Raw genomic sequence first — 12,027 nt, forward strand, 5'->3', positions numbered from 1 at the left:
CAATGTTGTTTTGCCATTGTTCATAATCACTCTGACATTTCCCATACCTTCTGCATTAAGATATTTGTCATCAGCACATCTGATCTTTGTCCTCTTTTCAGAGTCAAAGTCAACCAGCCATTTCTTATTTCCAGTAAGATGATTTGAACAGCCAGTGTCCATATACCACCAGTCTATCAGATCCATATCATCAGATTCAGAGGCCATCAATAGCACAGATTCGTCATCAGAACTTCTGGCTATATTTGCTTCTTCTGATTTTCTCTCCTTGTTTGACCAACAGTCTCTAGCAAAGTGACCAAACTTCTTACAACAGTAACATTGGATCTTCTTCTTGTCATACTTCTCTTTTCCCTTCTGAGCATTCTTTTGTCTATCAGAGGTTGAGCTTTATGACTTCTGACCACCATCAGATCTTCTCCTGGCTTCTGACTGCTTCTGATACCTCCTATCAGAAGTTGCTTTCAGAGTCTGCTGCTCTACTTCCCTTGCAGAAGTTCTCTCAGTCAAACGTAACTCTTGCACTTCTAGACTGCTCTGCAGCTCTTCAATTCTCATGGTGCTCAGATCTTTGGAATGTTTTATTGCTACCACAATGTAATCAAATTGAGAGGTAAGGGATCTCAATACCTTCTCCATGATTGTTTCTTCAGAAAGAGTTTCTCCACACGCTTTCATCTCATTAGTGATCAGAATCACTCTGGAGATGTATTCAGAAACTTTCTCATTATTCTTCATGTTGAGATTCTCATATTGCTTTCTCAAGGACTGAAGCTTCACCTTCTTCACTGATGCGTCACCACCATAACATCTAACCAATGTGTCCCACGCAGCCTTTGCTGTCGTTGAATCTGCAATCTTCTCAAACACATTTACATCAACACATTGATGAATGAAGAACAATGCTTTCTGATCCTTCTTCCTTACTTCCTTCTGCGCGTTTTTCTGTTCATCCGTCGCATCTGCTGCTACCGGAACATAACCATCAGTGACAAGATCTAGAACATCTTGAGCACCGAACAGTACACGCATTTGGATCATCCAACGATTCCAGTTTTTACCGTCAAATACTGGAAGTTTGGTGTTCATGTTGCCGTTTCCGTTCATCTTTCTACCTTGCACAGTACACTCAGATTTCTCACACAGTGTTTCTCAACCCACAGAATTAAAATTCTGATCAGATTTTGTTCAAGATTCAACACGAATCTAAGAATCAAAATCAAACACACAAGACCTCACGTTCACTCGTGTTTCCCGTGTTTCCCAATGAATCCGAACCGAAGCTCTAGATACCAATTGTTGGTGCAAAGGTAAAATGAATGGAAATATTCTATTAAGAATGACGGCTACAAAACATGATAAAAGTTACAATGATTGTCACCCTATTTATAAGCTAAAACTAGGGTTACTAGAATAGGATAAAATACTAAAATACCCTCTAACAAACTTAGTGGCTAAGAAAATAGTACAACTAATAAATATGAATTACTTCTAATATAAATGACCAAGGTCAAATCCATCTCAAATCTACTATATTCGACCCAATGTATAAAACAATTCACATGTGAAGAGAAAAGTACACAATCACGGATCACCAATTTCACTACACTCATCTTGAATCTTGAACCAACTTGGATGTGAGAATGCTAACCATGCAGATCCATTCTGCGCCACCGTAAAGAAGATCGAAGCCACTTTCAAGATCAACCGTTATCCAACTCTCTTCATTTCGGATTCCTTCGTGGAACTAGAGCATCAATTTTTGATTCCCAAAGAAAACGCCGTTGATTTTCAATTATGAATAATTACATCATTATATAGGATAGTAATCATGCATCCATCTACGTATTAGTAAGAACTAGTCCCAACCAACTCTAATATCATGCATGCACAAGTTTGATACAGCATACCTTAATTTGATTCTAATTGACTTTAATCCTATGTGAGGGTGCCTAAGTTAGTTTTAACAATAGGTTTAAGATTTCTTTCTTTTGGTCCCTTACTTAACATCAAGGTTCATTTTGATCTTTTTAATTATAAAAAAAAAATCATATTGATTTCTTAACTCTTTAAAAAGTATCATATTAATCCTTTTAGTTTAAATAGCGACAAAAAAGTTCAAAAATCAATTACTAAATTCATCGCTAACTTTACAAAAATAACTAATATGTTATGTTTTGAAGAGTTAATGGACCAACTATTTCAACCAGTATGTCATTGTTTTCCTCAACAACTTATTTGACAAAACATATATAAACTTAATAAGACTTGCGATTGTAGATTGACAAAAGCAATTAAACTTTCTGCATACATCATCAGTTGTGATTTATTCAAATCTAAAAGTCTTCCTTTGATAGACTTCATAAATTTTATAGTAAATCATCCTTTTCGCTACATCAAAACAAGCATAAAAAGAAATTTCACAAATGGATTTCCAACTATGATTGAACACAAGACTCTTCATTTCTCAAGGACTTCCTTTATGAAAGAGATAGAAACAAATGTGACATATGAGACCAATCTTGATTCTATCATCATTTTGCTTTGTAGCAATTGCCTTTTTATAAGGGTTAAAGTGAAATGGGTAAAAGAACAGGATATACACTATGACAACCTAGCATAGATCATAGATCTTGATTAAGATTCTACAATTTTAATGTGTGGGCCATTTCAATTTTCATGCAAATAAATACCAGAACAAATTATGCATGCACCAAGCTTGGTCTACCCCACATGGACCACATGATGAACAAGGTAAAGAATATCTTTTTTTGGAATGATGAATCTAATAAATAGATATGCAAAGTTTGGTCAATCTCAAGATAATATTAAAATTTATCAAATTTAATTATCTGTTCTCAATTTTTGTCTCTCAGTGATTGATTACTAAAGATAACCATCAATAACTTGGTTAGATGCATTGCCTACAAATCCCAAAGCATCTCTTAAATTTAGTGTGTTTCTCATTGTTCTCCTTCCTATCCCTCCATTGCCCTTTCTCATCATGGCAGCAAATTCTCCATAATCTATTTGTCCATCCTGCACATCACAAAATTTCCACATTGATAAACAAGTCGCCGCCGCAATTTAAGGAACTAGTGTTCATTTTAAGAGAAAACTATTGCTTAAATACCTCATTAATGATGATTTATCATGTTATCAATAAATGAGATATTTCTGTGATGAGGACAAAAAAAATACTTACATTATCTTGATCAATCTCCTTGATCATTTCATCGATATGGATATCATCTAAACCGAAGTCCTTACAAGCTTGTGAAATCTCGTCGATGGTTATGTAACCACTAGCATCTTTGTCAAAATAGGAGAAGGCTGTTAACAAGTTCTCCTCTCTCTCCAGCTTATTTAAATGAACAGTTGCAGCAATGAATTCGCCATAGTCAATTGTTCCGTTGTTATCAATATCCGCCTGTCACATGCCAAAAACAATATTCGATTTTGTAAACAATGAAATGAAAGAAGTTAAGGGATTAAAAAAACCAAATATTGAATCATCCGTTAACCCAAACCAAATTATGAAGGATAATTCATGAACTAACAAAACTAGTTTAATTCAGTTCGTGTGAACTGCAAGTCACAGTTTGATTTTTTCCGATGCGGTTCGATTTTTTATTTATTTTTCTAAATGTTCCTATTTGCGGACCTAGCACGCTTTCACTAGGGCAACCCCATTGGATTAAATTTAACTCTTGTATAAAAAGATGAATTAGCCTCCCACAAAAACTACTTACAGCGTCCATAAGATCCTGGATTTCAGACTCCATAAGTTCTGATCCTACCCGCTTTAAGCCATCTTTTAACTCATCAAATGTTATGGTTCCACTGCTGTCTGTGTCAATCATCTTGAATAACTCTTTCAGGCCACCAATTTCTTCCTCGGATAGCCGCTCCGCAATAACCTAGGATTAAGTGAGCAAAAAACTATAAATCCTGTTGTATTAAGATTTGCCATGTAGAAAAGTTTAAAATAGATCACTAATAATTTACAAAGTATAGATAAATAATGATCCATGAGGTTCAGGCCAGGGATGTGAGCAAAGCAACATTTCATCACTTTTGCTGATTTATGCTAATTTATTAGCAAACTTAGCATAGCAACAGCCACACAAAAATTCACAACTTTAATAAGAGAAAGTAAAGAATTCTTTCAATTTTATTCACATTTTTTCCGACTTTGGTATTCCTTGTTTGAGCAACAAAAATAACAGTTCCAGTTCCTTTAAAACTGAACCTGTGCAATTTCCATTTGCAAAAACTAGAATTGAACCTGTGCGAACCTTGTCTTTCAATTAATTTAAAATGGAGGAAGTAACAGGAAGACACACAGCTTAATATCAGGAGAAAAAACTAATTCACTTCATGCCAAGTGCACCAGCTCAAAGAATTCTAGCCATAGCAGAAAGGGCTACAGAAACCTTACACGCAAAGCCATCTTTTTCAGTTTATTCATAGCAGAGAATTGCTTCAGACGTGATAAAACTGCAGAGTCAATAGGTTTATCAGGTGCGATGTTGTCATCAACAATCCATGGGTGGCCTGACACAGAAACACACTTTAGTGCCATAACCATGCAAAAATCTTACACATGTTAAATCTGATTTAAGTACTGATCAGTAAATTCAATTAAGCTACTTGCTCAGAATAAAATCTAAGAGGCTTACGGAGTACTTCATGTGCCGTAAGCCTTGTTCTCGGATTTTGATCAAGCATTTTCCGGATTAGATCCTTTGCGCTGTCTGAAATGCTAGGCCAAGGCTCAGACTGAAAATCAAGTTTTCCTAATAAAATCTGTCGGAAGATCCCCGGTTCAGTTTCTGAAAGTGACAATTTTTCGTATCAGTACCAATAACGAACAATGAGCATAAATAAAACAGTGATATGCTTTCATCCTCAATTGATAATTTAACATATGAATAACAAATAGCTACCTGCCCAAAATGGTGGCACCCCACTTAATAAGATGTACAAAATAACCCCGGCACTCCACACATCCGATTCAGGGCCATATAGTTTGCGCAAGACCTCCGGTGCAACATAGTATGGGCTCCCAACAACATCAGAAAAAGATTCACCTGAAAATTATATCACTGGGTTAGGCACACTGGCAAACACAGCATGAAATCAGCGAATGAAAGTTAGAACGAGAACAGGACTGCATGAGTTCTACTCAAACTTTTAATACCTGTGAATATTTTTGCTAAACAATATCCATAATTTTCACCAAGATAAATCACTTTTTTTTATAAAGCATAGTATCTCCCATGCGCAATTGCGAAGACTTATCCTCGAGGTAGGTGAGATCTATTTAAAGGGTTGACCTCTCTTAACATATGTTTTTCCCATACGAATCGACCAGGGATCGAACCCCAGACACCCGTATCAACTTTCAACCACAGTCCACAATGATGCAACCATAACACTCAATTTTAACAAAGACATCAACTTTTTCAACTATTCTACAAGTTTTTCAAACAAAACAAACATAAATATCACATAGTAGTTTCAACACTATACTTAGTAGCAATCAGAATGCAAAAAAGTTAATGCATTAAGCGACCAAAATAGCTGGAGCAGAAAGTGACTAAGTGCTCTTATCCCATTTGAGCACCCTTTACCATTTTGCCCCCTTAATAGCACATCGCTTTCCAGCATCATCACCTCTGGCCTCCAATATAAAAGAAAATCATTTTATTCTCATCACTCAGACAAGGCAATTGCTTTTCAATAACGAAATACATATATAACTAAAAACCTTATCCATCTACATGACACAAAATTCCAACACTGAATGACTTGGATTCCAATTTACAACCTAACAAAAATATACTAGATTCTATTTTTGGAACAATTACACCCGCTTAATGAAATTCCATTTTCAATAAATTAACCTGAAAACACATCCATAAACTTAATGAAATTCCATTTTCAGTATATACTCCAACCAAAACACCAATTATTGCTTTTAATTTTATCATTACGCAAACAAAAGACAAACTAGTTCCATTCCAGGACGGGAAGAAACAAACAATACAGCTTCACATGAAAAGATGCAATCAAGCGCTACAAACAAGCAAGTCATGGATCCAGAGTAAAACAACACTAACACCTCATGATCAAACAAACAAATCCAAAACAAACATTACAGACTTAGTTTAAGGCACCAAATAATCCCTAAATTCCATCAAGTAATCAAGGACCAAAATCTAAAACCAATTCAAAAGAGCATAGATTCTAACCAATAACTTAAGCAAATGAAGCAATTACTCACAACCAATAACATAATAAGCAGATCCTTTTGATGAAAAACAAAATCAAAACCAGTAAACCCTAATCATCCAAACTCAGCACAAAAAAAAACAAAGAATCCAGCTCCAATTAGATCAACAAACATTCAAATCACAACACATACTAAATCTAGAACAAAAAAAAATCACCCACCAGGTTTATAAAAAACAGACAAACCAAAATCAGTAGCTTTAAGCTTAGCATCTTCATCAACAGTATCAAAGAGAAAATTCTCCGGTTTAAGATCCCTATGCATAACACCAAGTGAGTGACAAGCCTCAACAACCTCAACAATTGTCTTAATCAAAGTCGCAGCTTGTCTCTCACTATAATGGCCCTTCTGAACAATCCTATCAAAGAGTTCACCTCCTTCACAAAGCTCCATAACAATATGAACAGCAGTGGAATCCTCATAAGTCCCTTCGATTCTAACAACATGTGAATGCTCAGATAAATGATGCATTATCTGAATCTCTCTCCAAACATCTTCGTAATCCTCTTTGCAAAACAGCTTCCGTTTAGGGATTGACTTGCACGCGTACCTTCTGTTTGATGATTTGTGTGTGCAGAGATAGGTTGTACCGAATTGACCTTGACCGAGTTTTCTACCCATTCGGTATATCTCTGTTATCTTCTCGGTTCTGTAGGGTAAAACCCATGCTACTGGTTTCAATGTTATGGTTGGATTCTCTTTCGCCATTTCAAAGATGAAGAGAGAAGAAAAAAAGTGAAATGATGAATAATTGAAGTTGTGTTTGTGTTTTGGAGTTATTATTGTTGTTGTTGTTACAGAATGGTAAGCACGTTACTATGTTGAGGAGAAAAAGTGAGTGATTAAATTAAGGTGGTCGTGTTTTTCGGCATCCTATATTTTCTGTCACTTAGAAACATAAAGATTAAATAAATCTGTGGGCTCGGTCTTTTCTACTCATTCAACTTTCAACTTGATCATGGATTTACTTTTCTCTCTTTTTTTTTATTTTTTTTATTTTAAGATTTGCTTTTTAATAGTCATAATAAATAATACTAGTAGTCATAATGTAAGAAAAAAATTTAGTCATAAATACAAGTGGGGACCTCTATACCTAAATATAAATTCTGAGTAAACTTTTCCATTTTTATAAAAATAATTAATGTGTTTTAGATATAGGTATATTTGAATATATTTTAAACTATCATTTGAATATCTATGCTCCTTCTTTCTTAATCAAGTTGTTTTAAAAATGTATTATTTTAAAAATAGTGTTTACTTATTCTTATAAATTGGTAAGGGTATATTTCTTATATCGCTCCTCACTCTCTCATTGAAATGACTAACTATTATTTATAATAATCGTGTCTTTATTGAAATACTTGCTCTTTATAATGATGTGTCTTAACCCGTAAAGTATGGAAAGAGTGTTGAAAAAGAAGGATTTACTACTTCAACCTCGACTATCGATCACTATCATATTTATGTCTGAGAGAGAAAAATGAGATGTTCTTGTTTCTTGGAGATTTACGCATTTAATATCCCATACTTCAAACATCTTTTCAGAGGTGTCATCGTTATGATTCTTGGGAACTGGAACACTTGATATAGTTTACTTTCTTTTGCATGCTAGAGCATAGTTCTTAAAGAGTTAGTGTTGTTTTTCTTTGAGTAAATTTCCTTCGCGTAATTGTTATCTTCCTCTTTGATATTTTACTTTCTCGCGTCTGAAAAGTAAGTTCATTATGGGTAAAAAAATCATAGAAAAATGCTCACAAGTCCCAGAAGAATGCATAATCTTCGTGGGTAGAAATATCGCATCTCCAAAAATACGATCCTCCGCGAAGGCGATCACACGCTCGCGGAAAAACGATTCAAACAGAGTTGTCACCAAATTTTTAGTTAGATTTGCGGTTGAATGTTAACTATTGTTATTTATTTTCTTCAAATGATAAAAAATGCAAAAGGAAAATAAAAAGGATCGCAAAATGTTCTTTATTAGGATGTTTAATGAGATTGCGGGTCTCGCTCCTATGTATCCTCAACTACAATGAGGAATTCAAAGTTACGTAGTTCTGCGTAGAAAACTATGTGTTGACTGATTATTTTTAAAGAGTTTCGCTTTAGACATTTCGAGTGATTAAACCTTTGATTGTTGCTCACTCTTGGAGGCGAAAAACTTTGTTTGTTTCAGTCGAAATTGATAAAGCATACTCATTTCTAAAAAAAAGTTTTTTAATGTTTTTTATTATTGTGTCTGACAAGATTTTAAAATCATGCTCTTACGTATCTCCAGGGGCTATGGAGAACTCAATGCTACGTAGTTTTTGGTAACAAAGAATTACTAGATTGACTGATTTTAATGAGTGGTCCTTTAGGCATATCGAGTGACTAAACCGTTTCTTACTACTCGCTCTTGGAGGCGGAAGCCTTTGTTTGTTTCACGTCAATATGGATAAAGCATACTCGTTTATAAAAAGAAGGCTTTCGAAGTCGCGCAAGGGTGGAAAACAAGTTTGATTGGTTAAGTATTTTGTTGGATGACGATTGCTTGAATGGTCGAGTAAGGCAACTCGTATTCGAATAATCGAGAAGAAGAATATAAGGCTCTAGATCATCTCCTTTTTCATCCTTAATTGTAAAAGGATTTAGATAATGTTAATGTATTTTGGATGAACGGCAAATACTCGAAGTGTCCAATAAGGGAACTTGTATCCAAGTATTCGAGAAAGGAAATAGAAGGCTCTAGACCACTTTCTTTTTTGTCCTTAATTATTATAAAAATGAGTTTGATGAGAATCAGATTAAAAGTTTTTTAATGGACGACGATCGCTCAAATGGTCGAGTAAGGGAACTTGTATCCAAACAAATCGAGGAGAGAAATAGAAGGCTCTAGACCATCTTCCTTTTCATCCTTAAAAAATAATGTTTAAGTATGATTAAGTCATTTGGTTTGAATTAGATACAAGTGTACTTGATGTTGATCGAGGTTTTTTATTTGCATTGAATTAAAACGAGATAAAATGATTTGAAGTTTGATAGTGAGAATGGTTTGATTTGAAGAGATGCTTGACATTGGATCAAGTACTCGCGTTGCATCATGTTTGATTTTGACTTCGGAAAAAGGCTCGACGTTGAATCAAGCTATATTTTTATTCTTTTCTGAAAGTGGTTGATTTTAATCTTGAGTTAACAATCAACTAATCGTAATAAAAATAAAGGAAAACGGTAAAATTATTACACGTTAGGAAAATGGGGATACAATTTGTCGAATGGGGATACGATTAAGAGATTAACAATACAATCCCAACAAACAAACTTAAACAGACAAGGAACTCAGTGTAAAAATACACAAGAGAAAGACAAGGGATTGGAAATAAATCAGAGTCTAAAATAATGAATTTAGCTTTATGTTAATTTAACTTAAAGTGAATTCATGTAGGAATCACCCTATAAGAAGTCGTGCAACAAAATATATGCGTCTAAGATATTTTTGAAAGCTAAATTGGATTTAAGCTTTGAAATCACGACACAACAAAAAATCCAGCACCTCGATAAATTATGTACGACATTTAAAAAGGTAAAATAAACCAAATTAAAAATAATGAATTTAGTTATATGTTAAGATAACTTAAAGTGGATTCATGTAGGAATCACCCTATAAGAAGTCAGACAACAAAAACTATGCGTCTAAGCGATTTTTGAAAGCTAAATTGGATTTAAGCTTCGAAATCGCGACGCAATGAACCAAACAGTAACAATTCGATAAATTATGTGCAACACTCTCAAAGGTAAAATAAAATAAATTTAAAATAATGAATTTAGCTCTATGTTAAACTAACTTAAAATGGATTCATGTAGAACTCACCCTATAAGAAGTCGGGCAACAAAATATATGCGTTCAAGCAATCTCTGAAAGTTAAATTGGATTTAAGCTTCAAAATCGCAACACAATGAATCACACAACAACAATTAGATGAATTATGTAGAACATTTACAAAGGTAAAATAAATCAAATTTTAAAATAATGAATTTAGCTTTATGTTAAGCTAACTTAAAATAGATTCATGTAGGAATCATCCTATAAGAAGCCGACAACAAAATCTATGCGTTTAAGCGTGTTCGGAAGCAAAACCAAAATTATGTTTCGAATTCGCAACGCACTGTGTCCGATGGAATAATTTAATCAAAGAAACTATTTATCAAAAAACCATTAAACAAATAGACTAAAGAGTTAAAAATACTAATCAAACAAAATAACTAATAATTTAAATGATTAACTTAATCACAAGAAATGTAAAAAGTAAATGATAAAATAAAATTTAAAAGTCTGTTAAAAAAATATAAGAGGAGTATAAACATTTAAAGGGGGTGCAAACAACTAATGAGACAAATACATATACAAAGAGCTCATTCTAAATTAATTTTAACAATAATAATAATAATAATAATAATAATAATAATAATAATAATAATAATAATAATAATAATAATAAATTATTATTATTATTATCATATAAAAAAAATAAGAGTGAGGGGGACGGATGATACTTGAAAGGAGAGAACTTCTTTAAAATGTTCAAAATCATAAAAGTCTCTACTGACATTGCGACACATGGCCAAGAGAGGAGGGAAAAAATAAATTAAAACAAAACTCATCTTCTTCATCTTTCTCACGTTATAGAAACAAAACAAACAACATTTTAAAACAACAACAACCAAAACCCATGCCTCTCCTTCTCCCAAGATCAAAACTTGAAAACAAGAACAAGAACACAAAAAATGAAAAGCAGTGATCCAAACATATGAAAGAAAAGGACACTGCCAAAAGTGGTGGTCGGCATAGAGGTTAAGGGAATGGCGTTGTTGATTCGGTTGCAGTGTAATGAAGAGTGTTTCCCCGGAGAAAAAAATTGATGGATAGATTCAGAGTTGCGTTGGTTCTGTTATTATGTGGAGCAGAGCAAGGTTCGGTTTGGAGTGAAGATATGAGGTGGTTTTGAAAGTGGTTTTGGTTTTAACAGTTTGTTGTTGTAAGATGAGGTTGCTGAAGGAGTTTAAGGTAGGTTGAAGGAAGTTAAGGGTAGAGGAAGGTGATATAAGGTGGTTCACGAAAACATAATGAGTTGGCGTGTGATGATGGTGAGGTGGTACGGTTATTGCTGTTTGGGTTTGTGATGATGGTTATACGACTGTTGATCGACGAGAAACGACAGAGTGGTATGAATGAGTTAATAGTTTGATTGTTCGGAGCTAGGAAGGTGAAGTTAAGAAGGAGATTCATAGTAAGGGTGTGAAGTTGAGTTATTTATGGAGGAGGGATGGCAGAGAAGTAGAGGAATAGAATAGAAGATATGTTGCCATTAGATTTTTTTTAATGAAGAATTTTTTTGGAAAGGCAGAGCTATACTCAACCATCAGAGACTTAAACAAAAAAAATGGATGAGTAAAAAAAATCAGATCCTCTCTTTTATTATTGTGCATAAACTTTTTCTTTATAATGAGGGAAGCTTTCTCTTTTTTTTAATCCCAAATTGAGGGAGAAATATATGGGGTTTGTCCCCTTATGAGTGGTCATACTTGTTGATTTTTATTGGTTCATTTGTTTCTCTTTTTTTATATGCCTTTTTTTTATTTGGATTTTTCGTAAGTGCCTAAAAACTGAGATGGGATTGGATAACATTGGAGGGCGGCGCCCTCTGATTCGTATCCTCCTAATTTCAAAGCAACATTTTCTTATATATTAACAA

General features: G+C 33.9%; 1 protein-coding gene across 2 annotated transcripts; it reads right to left on the minus strand.

Annotated features, from left to right (window-relative positions):
* Window positions 1-2,806: 2,806 nt before the first annotated feature.
* LOC127108062 (calcium-dependent protein kinase SK5) lies at window positions 2,807-7,225 on the minus strand. Of its 2 annotated transcripts, none has more exons than XM_051045425.1 (7): window positions 6,460-7,225; window positions 4,950-5,093; window positions 4,683-4,835; window positions 4,442-4,557; window positions 3,753-3,920; window positions 3,206-3,430; window positions 2,807-3,039 (listed from the first exon to the last, which is right to left on the minus strand). In XM_051045425.1, exons 1-7 carry the CDS (start codon window positions 7,004-7,006, stop codon window positions 2,887-2,889), a joined length of 1,506 nt encoding a protein of 501 aa, XP_050901382.1. In that variant the 5' UTR covers window positions 7,007-7,225; the 3' UTR covers window positions 2,807-2,886. The 2 variants fall into 2 exon arrangements, with proteins under 2 accessions (XP_050901382.1, XP_050901383.1); XM_051045426.1 differs by lacking the exon at window positions 6,460-7,225 and adding an exon at window positions 5,637-5,779.
* Between the last annotated feature and the right edge of the window lie 4,802 nt (window positions 7,226-12,027).

Source organism: Lathyrus oleraceus, chromosome 7 (genome assembly GCF_024323335.1).
Source record: "Lathyrus oleraceus cultivar Zhongwan6 chromosome 7, CAAS_Psat_ZW6_1.0, whole genome shotgun sequence".
In the NCBI taxonomy this organism is placed as follows: Eukaryota; Viridiplantae; Streptophyta; class Magnoliopsida; order Fabales; family Fabaceae; genus Lathyrus; species Lathyrus oleraceus.

Bases quoted from the DNA above. Each gene is read 5' to 3' on its own strand.
- LOC127108062 (XM_051045425.1), bottom strand. From the start codon at position 7,006: ATGGCGAAAGAGAATCCAACCATAACATTGAAACCAGTAGCATGGGTT. The intron at 4,558-4,682 runs GTAAGCCTCTTA...TTTCTGTGTCAG, and splicing joins TACGGCACATGAAGTACTCC to GCCACCCATGGATTGTTGAT. The intron at 3,431-3,752 runs GTAAGTAGTTTT...GGCATGTGACAG, and splicing joins TCCAGGATCTTATGGACGCT to GCGGATATTGATAACAACGG.